At 41.3% G+C, this 19545-nt stretch overlaps 1 protein-coding gene across 4 annotated transcripts in view; it reads right to left on the reverse strand.

Annotated features, from left to right (window-relative positions):
- Nucleotides 1-17037, reverse strand: part of PRKD3 (protein kinase D3) — a 43749-nt gene extending 26712 nt beyond the window's left edge. The window contains exons 1-5 of one of the 4 annotated variants that reach the window (XM_032102599.1): nucleotides 16951-17037; nucleotides 12772-13800; nucleotides 3221-3359; nucleotides 1446-1577; nucleotides 615-772 (exon numbers count right to left, since the gene is read on the reverse strand). In XM_032102599.1, coding sequence (XP_031958490.1) covers nucleotides 615-772; nucleotides 1446-1577; nucleotides 3221-3359; nucleotides 12772-13062 — 720 coding nt within the window. In that variant the 5' untranslated portion in view covers nucleotides 13063-13800; nucleotides 16951-17037. Of the gene's footprint in view, nucleotides 1-614; nucleotides 773-1445; nucleotides 1578-3220; nucleotides 3360-12771; nucleotides 13801-14983; nucleotides 15004-15940; nucleotides 16058-16449; nucleotides 16556-16950 lie in introns of those variants that run through there. The other 3 variants (XM_032102597.1, XM_032102598.1, XM_032102600.1) reach the window with 3 other exon arrangements.
- Between the last annotated feature and the right edge of the window lie 2508 nt (nucleotides 17038-19545).

Below are 19545 nucleotides of genomic sequence, written 5' to 3' on the forward strand. Positions count from 1 at the left end.
ATCACTGCCTGTTCTGTCTTATGATCCCAATATACTTGGGATATACTTGATAATTGATATTTGTTAGATAACTGACAACCTCTCAGCAATCATCATAACAAGGAACTACTGTGGATGTCGGTTTTCACTGTAAGCCCTGTACCCCCTACACACTCCTTGACAGGGTTTGGGTTTTTTTGGATTAACTTTGTGAAAAGCTTAACAGCAGATCAGGAACACTCTTCCCCAGCATAAAAGCTTACAATTTGTACTGCTTTGGCCAAGTAATTATTCTATACTAATACAACAATTACAGAATGAATCTGTATTACTAAGAAGGCAAGATGTTTCATTATTCTGAAGCCAAGAGTTCATTCATATAACCATGAGTGAAAAGCTAATAACAAAATTATATATAAAATTTATAATTTATTTCCTGTTTCATCTTTCACAATAATAATAAGCAGTAGGTGTCACAGTCTAAGAATCATCAGATTTTAAAATTCACTAAAACCAATCATAATGGTTAAGCTTGACTCCTACATACTCATCTTGAGCCACTTAAAACACTATTTAGTTCCCCAGAGGTTAAAGAATTTATAAACAGAAATTGTTTCTCCTTTCACATTACATACTTCTTCAGAGGCAGAGGATGTGTGTTCAGCTTGTGCTGGTCTTGGAACTGAAAGCCCTGCTCCTGGTAAGGACACGTTAGACAGGCGCCTCTTTCTCACTCCACTGCAGTTATTTGGAATCTTGAAGGCACATCGCTTATGGTAGTTTAACCCACAACCTGGAAGAGTAGTTTGTTTAATTCAAAAAAGCTCCCAACATTCAAAGTAACAAAAAGAGTACTAATATTTTGATAAAGCAGTTTTAAAAAGATGATCCAGGAAAATGGCAAAGGCAGAAACAGACTGTTGTGCCAAATTCTCTTATTTTAGTGTTCTTGATGTGATTCACAGAAACAGCTTTTTCTCCAGTAAGCCCAGTTCTAGCAACAAGGCCCAAGACTTGGAAGCAGCTGATCTCCCACCATCAGGAGGCTTTCATCACTCTCTCACTTTGAAGCACAAGAAGAATTCAGTGAGAAGGCAGCGTCAGTACCTGACAGCAGGCTGCAGAGTGCTCCACAGCAAGCTGGATGAAAGCCATAAGGAAAGGGATTCCCCTTTGGGAGTGTCTCCAAACTATGAGTTGCTTGTGCAAAGAACACAAGGTTGTAAGCTAGCTATTTTTTTTCGAAGTGGGAAACAACAACACTTCTTAAGTCATTAGTCCAAGGTCACACACGGTTTGCATTAATGCCAAGATCAGAACTCGGGTTTTCAATGCACAAACCCTTCCAACTATGAAATACTACATTTAGCACTTACTTGCTAACATACCAAACACGATACAATTTCTTCTTCCTCATCTTATATAGCTATACACACACACAAATACATTAAACATCATAGACTTACCTTCACATTTTAATCCTTGTCGTACCAAACCCCAAAGCATCTCTCCACAGTAGTCACAAAAAGTAGGAGCCTTGTAGGAATGCACATAAAGTGCATGAGGACGAATCTGGAAATCTTCGACTGTAGCCAAAGCTTTTAAAAAATTGCAGTAAGTTATGGTTCTTGCCACAGGATCAACAAAGATTTATGAAAAGAACACGTTTTAAAAATGGCTAATTCAAAGAATGCTAACAAGCTGTTTAGAAAACATCATTTTAGTGTATATCATTTAAATATTCATTTAGAAGACTACATGGTTTTCAGTAAACATTTTTATTGAGGAAAAATATGCATTGGACTCTGTAGGCTAATGGCCACAACTAATCAGTAGTATGAATCACACTGTTGAAAACCTCACTAAGTTGAAGGCAGGTACAATAAGCCTTGCTAAAAGCAACAATAAAGCTTTGAAAGAGCAACTTAATTTTCAAGCTGTTTTGTAAACTACAAAATTTTCTAAAAAAAGACAGCTCTATAAGTTAGATTTTTATCTTCTAAAGGACTTTTACTGTAAAAGTTTATTAGATTAAACTCTTGGTGTATCAAAACTGTGATACTGTGGATAAAGTTTTCACAGAAAATTGAAATATTCTTTTCCTTAAACAAGCACAGATATATTTAAATTATTTTTGTCCTGTTTCTTTGAAGGCAGGAAAAAAAAAAAAAGGTATTTTACATCATTATCTTGCCCTGACGGCTACTATTTTTTGACCGAATATGTACTAACTCTTCCTATTCAGATTCTTATTTTTAAAAACCTACTGAAAGACACTGACATGTCTCCAAAACACCTCAGTTTCTGGTGGTCTGTCTATCTAAGGAAACTGTCAGAGATTGCCAACAGACACAACAAATTTTCCAAATATGCAATTCACCAGAAGCAATGAAAAGCTCGAACTAAGATGATCGATTACTGAACATCCTGGACACGCCCTGAAATGCAGCCAAGGACTCAGCCTTACAGCTATCAAATTCATACTTTACTGATCAAGTTTACAAATCTAAGCCCATGACAGTCAAGGGTCTCTCTTCCTAAAATGTAGCCTCAGTTTGTCACTTTACCCTCAAAGACTTAAAAAACTGCTCAATACTAGTCCAGCTTTAATTTATAGTTTAACTACAGCTGACTTTTGATTGAATTTGACAAAATATTGATTAAACACATACAATGACAATCAGGGCTGGGGTTATTTTGTCCTCGTTATTGGTTAATAACCACCACTCTAAGGACTATATTGTGTAAAGAAATCATTTTTAAGAACTTCAATAACCTTTAAGAGTCTGTTTTTATAGGCATGATTCAGCAACTACATTTTGAAAGTCTTATGACAGCATAAGCCACCAATAGCAAAAGCTACAGAACAAAAAGACAGATAAAAGCAAAAGAAAACCCACAACAGTTGGAAGAACAAATTCTGAATCCTACCTGCATTTCATCTTAAACAATTATAAAAATTAAAAACTGATATTATTATACTTATAAGTTCTCATTTGTATAATGCAGATTTGTTTATCATAATAAACCTGAAGAAGATTAAAACAGAAAAATGAAAAAATAACAAAAGTGAGTACTGAAGCATCAATGACACCTGGATTTTCTTGAAATCCTCTACCCCAAAGTATATGAGATTGAAGTGAAAAAGCTCAAGGCAGGCATGAAAATAATGCTCCATGAAGTCCTATTTTCTTTTAATCTACTGAATAAAGAGTTGTTCCACTGTTACAATAATACCTACCAGAGAGTACAACCTCAACAAGATCTCCCTCGTGTATCTCTTCTGCTGATGTAATTCGTTGCAAAATATTATCTGAGTTCAGGTCATGACGGAACAGGAGAATTTTGTCATACATGCCAAAGAAACCACACTCTGGGAACTGCAACAGACATCAAACTCTAAATTAATACATGCTATTTGATAATCCTATACATCAATGTTTTTAATAACAGCTACAGAACTCAAGTGTTGTAAATGTTTCGTGGTAACAAAATTAATCTGCCTATTTTTGAGGAAACAAAGCATTTTCTGAAAATTTCTACTTTTTTTTTAAAGGTGAAAAAAAAAAACTGTTAAGATTTTTGTTTCTTTGGGTTTTTAATCTCTCAGACCTGCATAATCAGTCTGGCAAGTGAAAGCCAATACAGGCCTTTGACTTGGATACCAGCACCTATAACCCTTACTTCTCAGGTATTCTAGTCAGGCAGGTATTTAGCTTGAGACACTCCAGCAACACCTGCCACATTTTTCTTGAGGAGCAAGCCAGTTAAGAGGCTCCATGCTACTGTTCTACAACAGTTTAGATCTACAAATACGAGAAATCCTGAGTAACATGCTCCAGAGGACACTGCTTGAGCAGGCAAGTTGGACTCTATGACCTCCGGTGATCCCTTCCAACCTTAACCATTTTCTGTGATTCTGTGAAAAGGAAAACTTAAATCCCCACAAGGACACAGAATAGAATACTGAAAATCCATACAGGAAACAGATACACTAAATAGCCTGCTGTTTTTCCATGACATTTCACTGAAAAAAGCTTTCTCATTCTGTATTTTCCCTACTCCTCAAAACACGGTTAAGTATGAGTAAAACTTCTTAAAATGAAAACTTCTTAGAACGAAAAGCTTAAAAGTAAACAGTTCATGGGGAAAAAGAGCAGCAACAGACCCTGGAGAGGAATGAGTAGCACTCAAGTGGCTCCTTTGACCTTTTGGTTTAAACCAGAATTCAAACTTGAGGTGGGAACACACACGCAGAAGAAAACAGGAAGAATGTGGGAAAAAATATGGAAAAGCTCAGAAGAAACTTTTAATTAATGAAGTAACAGCTTAGTAATTTACATGTTACACAGTCGGTAAGTATCTAAACTGTATGAAGCTTGTGGTATATTAATTTTTCCTAACTAAAATAATCAAAGATTTGTTCTACCAAATCAAAAACATAATGAAGGTATCCATCATGCCCATTTTCACACTCTCTTCCCATTCAGAGAAAAAATCATGTCCTCTTTTCAGCAGCAATTTTATCTGAAATATCAAGTTGGTCTTCTCTGTTTTGGTGTGTACACACTACACAATTACATGACACATAATACTGAAAAAGTCCATGCTCCACAAAGCATGCTATCTACCTTGGACAGTCAAAAGGAGAGGCAGAATTTGTGCAATTTAGCCTTTGCAAAAGCAAAAGACAGAGCTGACAAATTTATACTGGCATGTAGATACTTAGTCCACAGCAAGAAACTGATTTACTGGGCTGATGCCAAAGCAGCCGGCTGCTTCCTCTGGCTCTCAACTCACTCCCAGGCTTCCTACATAAATTTGAAACTCTCTTGTACTCTGTACAGTAGCCATGATGGTACAGAGATTACAGTAGCATTATATTCCCCTAAACCAGATACTGCTTAAACCTTTATACAATAAAATGCTATTGCTTAAGATCCCTTAAATCATCTGGAAGAATTCAAGAATTCCTGTCTTACACTATATTTCAGTATACTCATCTGCCGATTCATCTTGCTAAATAGCAAATATCCATGAATGTTCTGAAAATTGCATTTTTCCAATTGCCCAAAGATAACTTGTAATAAGAAAGAAAATATAAAGCTTGAGAATTAGCTGTTCTGCCCAAATATGTGTCTCAGTATCTCTGCAAGTATGGACAGGACTTGACTTTATACTCAGAACATGCAAAGATACAGCACACTAGTAATTCTTTCAAGGGAACTGACATTTCTTCATACCTGAAACACGTCATAAACCTACTTTAAGCTCTAACCCAAAATCCCACTGTGCCTTGACTGACAAGAAAACAAGATATATTTACATTATTAAAATAAGTGCTGTGAGGTTTTAATCCCTGATACACTGTTAAGATAACTTCTATCAATTGCATTATACTGCTGAAGAACTTAATTCTAACAAAAGGGATATAAAATCAACATTAAAACAGTATATATCTGCCTGCAGACACACATGACACTTTTTATTAACACCAATATTAATTTCAGCTGCCAGGAGGGACAACTCATGACTCAGGGAATCACGTGAACTATTGTCTCTTTGTATTAAGTTCACAGAACCACCTATGAGCCACAGATTTTAAGGAAGCCTCTAACATATTCCACAGGTTTGAGTCTCCTTCTTTTGATAAAGATATGTCTTTGTTTCTCTTTTAGGTTTTTTTCCACTCTTTAAGACCATAACCCTGTCATGCAGCTGCCAGAACATCCCTACACATAATCCCCCACCTCAGTAACCAGAGGTCACATAATCACCTGCCAAGCAGCACTTATCTTAATTGCTACAACCAAATATATTCTGCCTATGCACCATTTACCCATTCTCATGTACAAATCTTGGATTCATAAAAATGTTTTAAACATACTACATTAGTTTTCGTTCCTAAAAAGCATTAGCTGACACAATAAACTAAGGTTACAGATGAACACTCAAGTCCTCTGTGGCAGCAAGTATAAACATTAAAAATACGAGACATTACATTCCTGAGAAAGCAGCATCAACATTAATTCCAAAGTTTGTAAATAACATTATAATACCTATAATTAATATTTTGGTTTTCAAATAAATTCCACACAAAGGCAAAATTAGTTTTTACAGAGTACAAATATTTTTAAAAAAGCCAAATCATCTATTACAGATTGTTAGAACTGTTGACATCAATACCCTCATTTGGTTCTACATTAATTAAATTGACCTTTTAAACTGTGTATCATGAATGCTTCTCATATTGTCATGACATGATCTACTGCCTATTCTTCCAAAACAAATACACATACACATAAAAGTGACTGTGAAAGATTGTCTTTGGTTTTGTAACTGTAACATTTAACCTTAAAAGGTAATTCTTCTATTTACGGGCATGAGCTTTATCAGTGGCTTCTAAACTAAGATGCAGAAGCATAAGCCCAGGACTAACAAGAGAGTAATCTACACTAGTACGGAGTACAAGAATTCTCTCACTAAACACAGGCTCTGTATACAGTTTCTATAGTATGTGACAAGACTTCACCAGGACACATTTTTCTAGGCATTGTGCATGCCTGATCTCCATTTCTGTAACAGTAATTCCAAAAACTAAAAGCATGAGAACAGAGATGGCCTTTTCATGGGTATAGAGAACTTCAGTTGCTAGGAGGTTTTCCTGAATCCATAAGAGAGACAGGTAGTAGCTGAGGAACCTCGCAGTATCTCCTTTACCTGTCCTGCCTATGAGGTGCTTGTCTACACATCCACAAAGCAGCACAGAGGAAAAATGCAGGCGGGGGCAGCCCACACAACACCCTGCCCAGGCACTCCCAGGCCCTTCAAAGGAAGGCCCATCTCCACAAGCCAGAGGAGCACAGAGAAAGAACAGCAGGTGGGAACCCAAATTAAGAACTCCAGGGAAAGGATCCCCTGCCCAGACCCTCCCGGGGTCTCCCAGGATATCCTTAGACCCAGTTTCCACACATACACTGATCAGGTTAAGTCAACACTAGAACATCTTTTGGTGTCCAGTGGTATGGTACAGATTATAAAATGCTGGGAAATTAGAATGGTACAATACCTATGGAATGTTTATGGAAGGAAACAAAGGCAAAAGAGGTGATTCAGGGAGGAATAAACGTGGGGAAAAATCGAGGGATAAGAAGATAAAAGAGGCTGGTCACCTGTACACAGGGGTTGGTCAGAACAATTGTCTGATCATGCTCTGTGCTGCATCAGCACCACCCGTCTGCCGTTTTCATTAAGTTCAATTTCTACCTATTTTCCTGAATGATTTTCTCTCATTCTGAGCCCATGTGTGTGTATGGGGGGTCTGAGTGCCAGCAATAAGAGCAAGAGGACCCTGTAATGTCAGTGACTGGAGAGGCCGAGTAAGTGAAGTCATGAGCTTGAATATCCAGGTGTCAGCACCTGGAAAGACCAAGATCCAGCAGCTGCTACAAGAGAGTGCTTGAAGCCGGCTGCTGGAGGCATCCACTTTTTTTTGTTGTTGCTATTTTTTCTATTGGTGGGTGAGTGGGTATGTGTCTGTACTTTCCCCACTACCAGACCTCCATCCTGAACCACCAGAGAAGGGTACAGCACCACTGGTGCTTACAGACAAGACACGCTGTTCAGCTGTTTGGATCTGTGTGTACACATATATGGTGTTGCACACCTGTATCCAAATGTTAGTGCCTATTGGGAATACATGGTCAGTCTTGCTGTCCGTGGCTGCACATGGGGACAGAGCTGCAGCAGCCTCCAGATTCAACCATTCCTAACAAAACTTTTCAAGTTAGATGAACAAATCCTGCTCTTTCTTTGCACACTTCCCCCAATTCCATGCCAAAAAAAAAAAAAAGTTCCCAGTTCCAAAAGAACAGACCCTGCTCTTTTGGAAAGAAAGATGCCTGCCTCCTAACTCCCTTCCACACACTCCGGCTCAGATTCCTCTCCTCTGCCCCCACTCCAGCCCTGTGCACCCAAGCCATGGAAGCTCTGGCTGGCTGCCCTCCGCACGGCCGGCTCTGATGAGCTGCAGGTGGCCCAGCAGAGCCCTGTCTAAGGCACTCGGCCGCGCCTCGACGGGGGGAGCAATCAGCTCCAACCAAGCAGCTTGGCTCCTTACAGGCGTGCGGCGCCCTGCTCTCCCTTCCGCTCCCCAGTCCATTTGGGAATACAGCATTCCTTGCTAGCACCTTGGCCAGAAGGCTATGTGCAGACTGCTAGCCAAGAATAACCTCATCAATTAACAGGGGTTTTATTTCAAGTGGTATCTTTTAACAGAATTTTTACGCAAAGCTTAAACTATGTTCAATAGTTGAACTATGTTCAAGTTGTACACTACCAAATTCTTCTCTCTTGTACCGCAGCAAAGTACAGCTTTTATAGCTTTCCTTATGCTCAGTTACATGAAGCTGTGAGGAAGAACAGTACCCAGTTCCTTTGAAGTGTTAAGAGCTCATAATGTAAACTTGAAAACAAAACTCAAAGCAGAATTTTTTAAAGCCTGTTTTATCTTATGGGATTATACAGCTATTACTTTCCTGCATAAAAGCCTAAAGTATCTGCACAGTTACTCAGAACACATAAACTGCTAATCCCAGTATTACTAAGTTTCCTAAAAGCAAAAAGATGATTGTTCCCAGTCTTAACAATTCCAAAAGAGCATCTCGCGACAGGAAATCACTTGTGGGAAGTCTACGTATGCACTAGACTGTGCCAAAATTAATCTCTGGTATACCAATATCATCAATTTACATCAAGAATATATGCAATTCTAATACTTGGGTGGTACTAGCACAAGTAACACAACTAGTGCATAATTGCAGTAACACTGAGGAAAAATCATTGGTGTTATCTAGCACGCTCATACTGTAAGTATTACAGCATATCTAGCTTTAATTGACAGTGCATTACATCGTCTTTTTGATCCAGAAGAACTCAACCAAAATACAGCACTCAGTATTGCTGAGCGAAACACAACTGAGGCTTCTTTCTATCTTGGCAGTAACTGAAAAATCCCTTTACTTCAAGTTCCAGGAGTTACTTTACAAAGTTCTGGACTAGTCGCCAAAAATTCACACGAGGGAAAAATGTAGGCGGATATTGTTTCAAGGTCCAATATCTCATGACCCATCATAACTCAAAACAAATGTTTCAAACCACTGGAAGTTATTTTCAAAGTCTAATGGTCCAAAACACCATTGGAAAGTCTCTTCGTTCACTGAAGTCATCCATTCTATTATCCTGCATCCCTACCCAGCGATTCACTCCCACTCTTTAGAATCATGTGCCAAATCACATTATCACACAGACAATCAGCTTCAAACATGTTGCAGGAGATCTTTCCCCCACCAGATGCCTCAACACAGACATACTTGGACTACTGCTTGGCTAGGTTTTCCAGCATACAAACCTATTACCACACTGGAAATGCTAATCTGCCCCACATATAACACCTCTGCACCCCCAGTAACTCCCCAGCTCCCACCCTCTCACAAGCACGTTTGCTTCTCATGTCTCAACTCTTGCTAAGTCTCTGCATTATTAAGCTCATATGAAGAAAACAGTTGACAAGACAAGAAGGCAGAGCAGGAAGAAAATACACCATGAACTATTACAAGCTTAACCCAGAGAAAAACCCAGAACATTGGTTGCAGTACTGTTACTTATTTATTACGCTCAAGTTGTTACTGCAAGAGTTGTAGAGATCCATTTGTACTATGGATGGACTGCAATATGATCCTTGTAATGTGATGAAAATACAGAAGACAAATCCAGCCAGCAAGACATAAGAAATACCCCTATGATTTTGCTAAATGGTGACTTTGGGTGAGTTCAGTCAAGCAGAAAAACTAGGCGGGAAGAGTAAGAAACAGATTGCATGGGTAAATACTGTATCAGTTCTCAATCAAAAAGAATGCAACGGTTGAAGGATCATGAGAATTTCAGGCAGACATTCTAAGGTAGGGGAACAGTTGGTCTATTTCAGAGCAAAACGTAACAAAGCCATCAGATATATAAAGAAGGAGAACGCTGAGTATGACTGAAAGTGAAAACGATGAAGGACAGGTCTGTGGACCAAAAAAGATAGAGAAGTTGCAGAAACATGAAAGCAAAGATTCGTAAGTTTACTGAAAAAGTTACGAGAAATCTTGCAGGTACTGATTCTACACAAGTAATACTACAGTAATCAAATGTTCTTCATATGTAGCTATTAACGAGAATAAAATTAACTAAGATAGAATATGGCATTTATAGCATGCTGTACTACATAATTCTCAGTCTGCAGGCAGTAGAACATCACCACATGTGAGTTTCTAGTTTTAAATCAGTAATCCCTTTGTTCTACTTCATGTCCTCTCGTGAGGAACGAAGAAACAGTATTCCAACACAGAACAGTATTAAGAACTTGAGTCTGTAACACCTGGTCATTGTGCAAGGACACACACTGTCTACCTGCTATGAGTTTTTCTGCTTCTAAACACTGTCCCTCTGTTCCAGCAGCCACATATGCCCATGCTTAGGTTCCTCTTCAGCTTGCCCCTGAGAACTGTATGTCTGATACTTTAATACATAGCAACCTAGATAAGGAATGAACAGAGAAGACCATGAATGTACGGGAGACCATAAGCAAGAAATTTTTTTGAAGCATCCCTATAAAGTCTAAAGTTTGGGTTTTCTGAAGATGGCTATTAAGCATTCCAATACACAATAACCCTAACACAGTGCTCACAGTTAAGTTTAAGCTTAACTTTAAACTTGAAAAAAAACTGAAGAAAAACACTTAAAAAACATCTCCTGATGTTTAGAACATCTGTAATAGAGCTAAGAGACACACCAAATATTTGCATTACTCATCTCGCTCTCCTTGCGGACACATGCCTCTTTAGTTTCAGTTCTGCTGATGCTGCTTCAAATTACGCTTCTGCAAAACCTGAACAAGCTACACTGAACACTGTCTGAAGCAGAAAACACAAAAAAGCAGAGTCCTAACCAACATTTTTGATACCATAATTGTAACCTCAAACACAGGCAGGTGGTTCAAGTCCCCAGGTAAGCTTCAAAGCCTTCAACTGGAAAAAACAGGCAACCATTCGCATGACGACAGATAAGAGCACAGTTTGCAATTTTTACATTAGGTATATATTAATCCTAGAATATTTAACAGTCTTGCAACAGTCACCAGATCTAAGGGAAAAAAAGTCAAGGCAGGACACATTGCTGGCAAATAGAGAGTACAGGGAGAATATTGCCACTCGTGTACTGGCTGCAAAACTACTTATGAAAGATGAATCCACCACACTTGAGGTTGTTTCCTGATCAGTTTGCTGCCTGCAAACATGTTTTCACTGAGCAGTCACTTACTGGTAGCGTCAGCTGCAGGAGAGCTGCAGCAAAGCCAGACAAAAAGGAAAACTAATCGTGAAATCCTCATCAGTTTTGCAGTAGATTAGGCTCAGCATGTAAGATGTTTGAGCTATAACAAGACCTCAACCTAAACTTTTAGCTGAGCCTGCCAAAAAAACAGAAAGGAAAAAAGAAAAATAAGTGTGAATGTACTTGTTTTCATCTTTCTTTAAGATAGAAGACAGGAAATATGTAGATGTAAAGAGAAGGAGCCGATACAGAAAGAAAAAGCAGCCCCTAAAATGGCTGCATAAAGGTACACCTAACATGCATGCTACATGAAAAGTAGAAATTGAGCCAAATAACTCATCTCTTCAGAAGGGAACTAACATGCTGAACTACATTTTTGAAGTTATTATGAAATTGGCTTGCTAGGCAACTAGTTTGTAAAAATATGAAAGATGCAGTAAGTTATGAGACAGGAAAAAAAGATACACAAGCATATGCAAATAACATATCATGTGCTTACTTTTTTCAGGCTATCAGGTGAAAAAGAATCATATAATAAAACTAACCAACAATAAATACCAATTACAACAATGAAAGACATGAAGGTAATTCCCTACAAAATACTTGCCTTCAATTCCCTCACCACACCTGACCTTGATGGAAAAGACCAATTATTTCTTATTTTATTAAATACTCCTTATTTTTTTTCAGGCTGCTTACTAGGATCTAACCTTCCTAACCTAAATGAAGATAAAATTTGGAAGCAAAACTAGCAAGATCAGTGTTATTTCCTCCCTAGAGAGACAGAATTTGCAACAGGATAGCCAAGACACAGTGGAAAAGTACGCTAAGGCTCTTTTATTTCTTGGTCAACCCTCTCTTAACACAAATTATCTTGATATATAAGAGCAACACATGTATTCAGTATACAGAAAAACAATACTAGCACATTATTAGCTGTCTAATAATGGTGGGATTTTTAATTATTAACTAGAAACAAAAAGAAAAGCTCGTATCACGTCTGCAGCCCTGCAATGCAGGTCTGTAGCTAAAACTGGTCCTTTCACTATGGCTGGCTATACAGATCCAAGAATATTCCTCAAAAGTAGTAAGCATAAGCTAGTAAAAACCTAAGGAATCAGAGACAACCGCTGAAAGGGAAAATCTGTCCATATTGTGAAAAGTCATTCTTGCAGAAAATGTAAAACTACATCTTCTTTTACTAGCTTTCACAAGCGAGAAAGTAAGAGGGTTTAATCCTTTTGAATTAAAAGTTTCTCCCTTGAGAGTTACCAAAATTTCTTTGTGCCACACTGCAAATACCTAACATAGATCTTTGTCACTGTACCAAACTCTTGGCATATCTCAGCTGCTATTACTAAACAGCCTGTTACCAAACAACGGCTGCCATCAGCAGAACATGGCACCATCATACCGTACCTTCTGGTAAACTATCGAGCACACGAGGTCCTTAACAGCAGAGAGGGACAGGTCCTGAGCTTCAATGGTGACAGTCTCTCGAGTGAGACCGATCTGCAGAAGGAATGAGATCCCGTGCATGGAGCCTCGGGAGTTGGTGAGGCTCTGCGTACTGAAACTGCCATTGGAGAGTCGACTGGAGAGCCCCGACTGGGGACTTGAAGACAAAGTTGGGGTCTGTGGTGCAGCAGCATGACACGTCGGTGGGGAAAACTTCTGTAAGGATGGGGGAGAAGAGTCGTTTGCTGACATCTGACTTGCTTTACGCTGCCGAGATCTCCCTAGTAGTCAAATTCTAAGAAAAATACGTTATCAGTTCTTGGTTTGAAACGAAAACAAGGATAATGTAAGTTTTCCCTTTCTTAGTTCAGTAAAATGCTCCTGACCAGTAAAATTTAAATTTCCCTTTCATTCGGTGCAAGCCAAAGAGTAAAATAATTACAGCTGCAAGCTACTTTAAATTAAAGGTTCTCTTTCTGCAGTTACAATCAGCTGATCAAAAGCAGATTGCCTGTCCTTTAGCACCACATCCAGACACAGAGGCTTACATAAAGGCCTCACAGAAACACATCAGCTCTGCTGTTTTATACTTGTCCTTCATTTTTATTAAAAAACAAAAGCTGGAGAAACAGACGGAAATAGATGTTGATAATTCATTAAAAGTATCCTCATTCACCTAATTACACAGATCATATCTTAAATGAAGAATCATCTTCATGCAGATGGCATTTTATGATAAAAAAAAAAGTGTATCCTTGAGCAACAACAGAAGTCCACGTATGTGATGAGTCTATTCCTCCTTCAGAAAGTCTTCTCTGAATTCACAGGACAAAGTGAACTTGAAGATCAATGAAGATATCTGATTTCATTTTTATAAAATATTTTATCTCATGAAATGGAGGAGCAGAATGTCTGAAGACACAATCACATTAAATGTAATCTCTAGCATCACCCAGATAATCTCCAGCATTTTGAAATGTTGTACTCTGCCTGTAGGGGAAAAGATACAGTTGTTATTTCACATGAAATGTATAAACTTGCATACCCATGTCATAACCACTCTACTTTTACGCAGTGGGATACCAACTCCTTTTACTCAAATATATTACATTAGAGGCATTTTGTACTTGTCAGTTGAACCCAACTGTTTTCCCACTGTATTATACACGAGAAAAATCAGATCTAGAACTGACCAATATGTTACCACAACTTCTAATTAACGATAGTTTAGCAGAGCAAAGCACTTGGCACTTAAGAGGAAAAAACCGAAAAAGGTAGGGGGAGGGAGCAGTAGAACACAGCTCTGCTCTGTACATCTATACTGAAAAGCTGGTGGGTAGGGAAGGAAATTCATTAAATGCATAGAAATGTCAAAAAAAAATACAAGATAAAAACTCAAACTCTATGCACCAGCATGTACTCAAGATATCATTCCAATACTGTTATTCAAGAAAACTGAAGAATGACTTGCACAAACACTAACTATAGGAAGATATGCAGAGCATACCATTGAGCATCAGTTTCTTTGGAAAAAAAATTGAGTCATTTAATATTCACACATCTGATTAAAAAAGCAAGTCTGCTACAACCTTTGAAAATAAATAATTTCATGAGCATGGGCTCAAGATACTTGCTACCTAATCCAATATTTCAGGCATTTTACAAGCAGCTGAATGTTTGAAAAGAATAATTTCTAGATTCCCCATGCAACTTCTGCCACAGGAAAAGTTTTCCATGAATGCAAAAGTGGTCCAAATACCTAGATACTACATATTACTAACAGTTTTTAAGGAGCATTGATCCATATAGGATACCAAAATCAGTAAGCTCACATATTTTTCCTTCTCTTATGTAAAAAAAAAAAAAAAAAAATCTAAGAAAGAGTATTACTCTTGCAATGAAATTTCAGAAGAGAAGTGCCACATCTTACTGCACACAGTTGAAGCTGTCCTTCCCAGAAATAAGGCTGAGAATTGCTAAAACAGTCCATTTAATACACTATGCACTCCTGGTATTTACCAGTGTGATAGCTCAAAACTCCACTGTCATTGCATTCTGAAAGGTAGATAAAGAAAGAGAGGTACACAAATTGCAGTACTGGAAGGAAAATAAGCTCTTGGTACTGCAATAAAAATTCCTAACAGGGGCTCTGGAAGAGAGAACAAATTGATACCTTGTGGATTTTCAGCACAGGTATCTAGAACCTTTTGTCTTCAAATACACAGGACTTGCTGGGCATTTAGCAACAACACCTCAAAAGAAACTTCTGCCTTTAAAGAACACGCTAAACGCCATACAGATGAAAGTAATAAATAGGAAGAGTAAGGACGGCAACAGTAGCATTTAAGCACCTTTCCCAAGAAAGGAGCTTCACAGTGCTTTCACGTTTGCTTGAAGATGACTTGTTCCTGTTTTCTACATACTGCTTTCCTCTGCCTCACCTCTCACAGATACCAGAGACAGCAAATACAAAGCCTTAGGGGTGGATTTGAATTACAAAAAACAATGCCTAACCAATATAACAGAGAACAGAAAAGCCTTATGATGTTAGTTTTCCTTGATGTGAAAGGACTAATGAGTCTACTAAGCAAGTTTAATTTAGACAGTGAAAACACCCTGTGAAAGCTCACCTACAACTGCCTAATTAGAACGATAATTATATTTACCAAAAGCACGACGCTTGTGCATTGACAAAGCCTTTTGCATACAAGCCTTTGAAGAAGTTTATTTTTGCAACTTAGTAGGAAAGAATGGATCTTTCTATGAAAAGAAAGCCATAGAAACTGCTCAGTTAGTAATGAGGATAGAATTCTTCCGAACATCATATAAAATTAGCGTATGTTGAAATTTACATGCAGTCTACAATTCTGCATTTTTATTTACGCAAAAGAAAACCCTACACCTCCAAAAGCAGAGAGGCACAGAGGCTCTGTGCTTTTTTCCCCTGCTGCCCAGCTCGCAGCCTGCGCTCGCCCAGAAGCGCTGTCCCTCCCATTCCTGCTGCCCCCGAACCAAGCGGCTCTCGGGCAGCTTCTCCAACACCCGGCATTTAACCCGCCCTCCCCTCCCGCTGCGAGGCGAGACGCGGACGTCGAGCCCCGCTCCCAGCGGCTGCAGCCGCAGTTCTTACCCCCGCGGGGGCCGTTCCCGCCGGGAGGGACGGCAGCTCCCCGCCACGGCTCCCGGGCGGGACCGGCGGGACGCGTCCTGCCTGCCGCGGGTCACGCAGCCCCGTCCGGGCTGGAGCTGGCAGCCGCCCGTCCCGTCGCGCCCGTCCCTCCCAGGTTTAAATCCCCGCTGCGCGACCCGCCCCCGCCGGCACCATCTCCGGAGATGATGTGGCCTCGGCCCGTCACCGCCACCCCGGGGCACCCAGGGCGGAGCTGCGGCCGCGGCGCTTTCCCCCCGCGGGCGCCGGCGGGCGCTGCCCCGGGGCACGGCCCGTGCCGGGCTCGGCGGCCGCTCCCGCCGCCGCGGCAGGAACTTTTCGAGTCCGCCCCCGCCCTTCCCCGGCGCGGTGGCGGCGGCGGCCCCGACCCCCGTACACACACACCCCACGCACACACACCGCGACCCCGCGGCGGCTCCTGCCCAAAGCGGCGGCGGCGGCGGCGGCGCCCCCGGCCCCGCCGCGCTCACCTGCGGCCCCGCTGCCCCGGGCCGGAACGGCCGCTCGCGCATCTCCAGCCCCGCGGCTCCCCGCACACACACCAGAGCCGCCCGGGACGGGACAGGGCTGTGCCGCGGGGGCTGCCGGGAGCTGTAGTTCCGCAGCCGCGTTCTGCTGCGGGCCGCCCAACCTGGGCGAACCACGAGCCCCGGCGTGCCCCGCGCGGGCGGGGGGCTCGGAGCGCGCGGCGGCGCACGCGCAGGGCTCCCAGAAAGAGTTTCCGTTAGTTTTCCTTGGCCGTGGCGGGCGCTGCCCCGAGCCGCTACAGCGGGACGGCACAAAACGGGATGGAACGGGACGGCCACGGCAGCGGAGCCCTGCGCTCCGAGCTGCGGCTGCCGCCCCGCCGACGCCCTGGCCTCGCCTCTCCAGCCGTGCCAAGCCCTGGGTCCGCGCCAGCTCGCACCAGCCGGCTGCGGTGCCAGCGCCGGCCGCGGGTTTGGGCAGCCCCCCCGCCCTGCCCGCGGTACCTCGGGGCGCGCCCCGCGCCTTCCTTCCCGCTCCGGCCGGCCGGGGCAGCTGCAGCCCGTCTCTCCATCCGCGCCGCTCCCGGTTCACCTTGCCGGGACGGGGGTGGCGCAGCCCCGCGGGGATGTCCCCTGGGCCGGGCAGGCCCTCCATCGCTGCACAGGAAATACTTGACCTAGTGTGTCACAGCATCGCGCTGGTCTTTTCCGTGGCCGCGCTGACCTGGGAGCTGGAAATGGCTTTCAGCGTCCCCGCGCGCCTCCCGCTAGCCCCCACGGATGTGCGTGCGGCTCAGCAAGAAATCAGAAGTCCTCCAGGCCCTTTTCACCATGGCTCTGTCCGTCTCCTGCTGCGTTTCAGCCCCCCCTTCTAACGCTCTGATTCACCTAAATCCCATCTTCTGCCCTGCGTTAATGATGCCATTCTTGGCATCAGCAGCAAATCTCTGCATGCAAGATATTTAGCAAAAAACCAGTGAGCTGAAGTAGCAAATAAAATGGGTGCAAGGCAAAACTGCCTCTGTAACCTCCCTCCAGCCCTAAAGCTCCCTGTTGAAATACAACCCATAATCTTCCTTCTTGAATTTGGATTCAATTTCTGTGTACAAGTCTTAAAATTATATCCATTACCATAGGAAGTTGCTGAAGTTTAAGTTATATACCAGACCAAAAACACCTTGAAAAGGCAAACTATCAGATTCAAAGGCTTCTAATCCTCAGCTCAGCGAGACACAGATGGAGAAGCAGATTAGTGCCTTGTCATTTATAGCTCTGTTTGTAACGTACGTTTCTCATTTCCTTCATCTTGCGCTCCTGAGGCCTGGCCCAAAACCCACTGAAGCTGAGGGGAGTCCTTCCGCTTTCTTCACCCTATTTTGCATCAAACCTTTACATAGTGCAGCTGATAGTGTAACGAGCTCTCTGCGCTGACTGGAGCCATTTTATTTGATAAATAATTAGCCTGCAGCTTCTTGTCAAAATCTGGAAGTACTTTAAACTAAAAATGTAGCAGTTAATGGTTGATTCTGCTTTTAACTGGTTTTGAATGCCAAAAACCACCCTGGGACTTTTTAATGAAGGCTATTCCATGAATAGAGGATGTTCTTGCCAACGCTCTGCACCAGATAACTGAGCAATCTTCGTTTCCTTTTTCCTCTAAAGTGGGACTCCCACACGCCACCACTGTAAACACAGAGCTTGCCTCCATAAACATGATTTCTGATGCTTAGCACAGCAAGGAGTCATACTCTACTCTATTTAAAAGTGCAGCAAGCTTCTCACATTTTGACTAGCAGCCCTTAAAACAGCTGTTTATGGACGACACCAGATGGACATAAGGTATTACCACAGTCATTGGGCAACGATTATATTTCTTTATAAAGAAGCTCAGCTTTATACCATCCAATAGGGTTGGTGCCATTTAATTTGCTGCCCTAAGCTGTAATAGCTGCTTTTTCATAAATCAGAACAGCAGATGGATTAGTTAAAATCAGTTTATTACAGAACACCGGACAGCATCAGCCAAAATAAACCAAACTGCTGTAAGTACTTGTTTGGTGTTACTTTCTATTAAATAAATATCGCTGAAGCATCCAAAGCGTGTCCTGTTTGTAAAGATCTCTGTTGTAAAGATGTGTAAAACACATCTGAAAGCAGCTCTGCATTCAGTATCTGTGTATGGAGCAGCACATAGATCTGTGCATATGCACAGCTGACTCTGCATGATAGCATTAGCCCTGGCTGCAGTGACTGACAGGGCAAGCATTCTGGTTTGTTATTTTTATGACTAGCATAATTAGTGATTTCATGCAGACTTCATCAATGTTCTTCATTTTTTTTCTGAGCCCACATCGTTCCCTCAGATGGTTAGCTTGTTTTCACAGCTCAGCTTTGCCTGCTGAACCCAGCTATGCTTTACAAATCGCTCTCTCTTACATCTACAAGATACCAGGAAATGGGTAACTTTCATTGTATTTATTTGCTTTTATAAACAAGAAACTGGTTTTCTGTATGGACCACAAGGTCTATAGAAACAAAGAACATTTGGAACTGTTTCATAACTCTAAAAATTCATCAAGTTTTTCCAGTTTGAAAATAATATCTCTAACATTCGGATATTTCATATCTGAAAATGGATACATAATATTTTCATTTCTGTTCGCCAATCTAATGTTTTGAATATTTTCATATTCAAGGCAATATCGTGGGAGACTTTACTGGTGCATTTGCCTGAGAAATTCCATAAGCACATGCTGCCATAATTATTTTTCACTGCTTTGACACTGATGTTGCATAGCAAAGGCCCTCTTTTAGGATCTGCAGGATCTGCAACAAATGTCTGCAAAAAGAGGAAGCAATATCTCTATGGACAAAATATACAAATGCTTTTGCTTTTTTTTTTTCTTTTTTCAGTTCACTGTCCCTTTTCTCTCTCACTCTCTCAACTCAACCTCTCCCATAAGGGAACTGAAAAAAAGGTAGGATTTCAGGTTTGGTTTGGATAAAATCCTGAAATGTGGGTATGTCTCTGAATTACCTCATCATCTTGGTTTGAGCCCTTAGCTGAACTTTGTCCCAAAATCTACCTCCAACAAACCA

This window comes from Corvus moneduloides, chromosome 3, assembly GCF_009650955.1.
Source record: "Corvus moneduloides isolate bCorMon1 chromosome 3, bCorMon1.pri, whole genome shotgun sequence".
In the NCBI taxonomy this organism is placed as follows: Eukaryota; Metazoa; Chordata; class Aves; order Passeriformes; family Corvidae; genus Corvus; species Corvus moneduloides.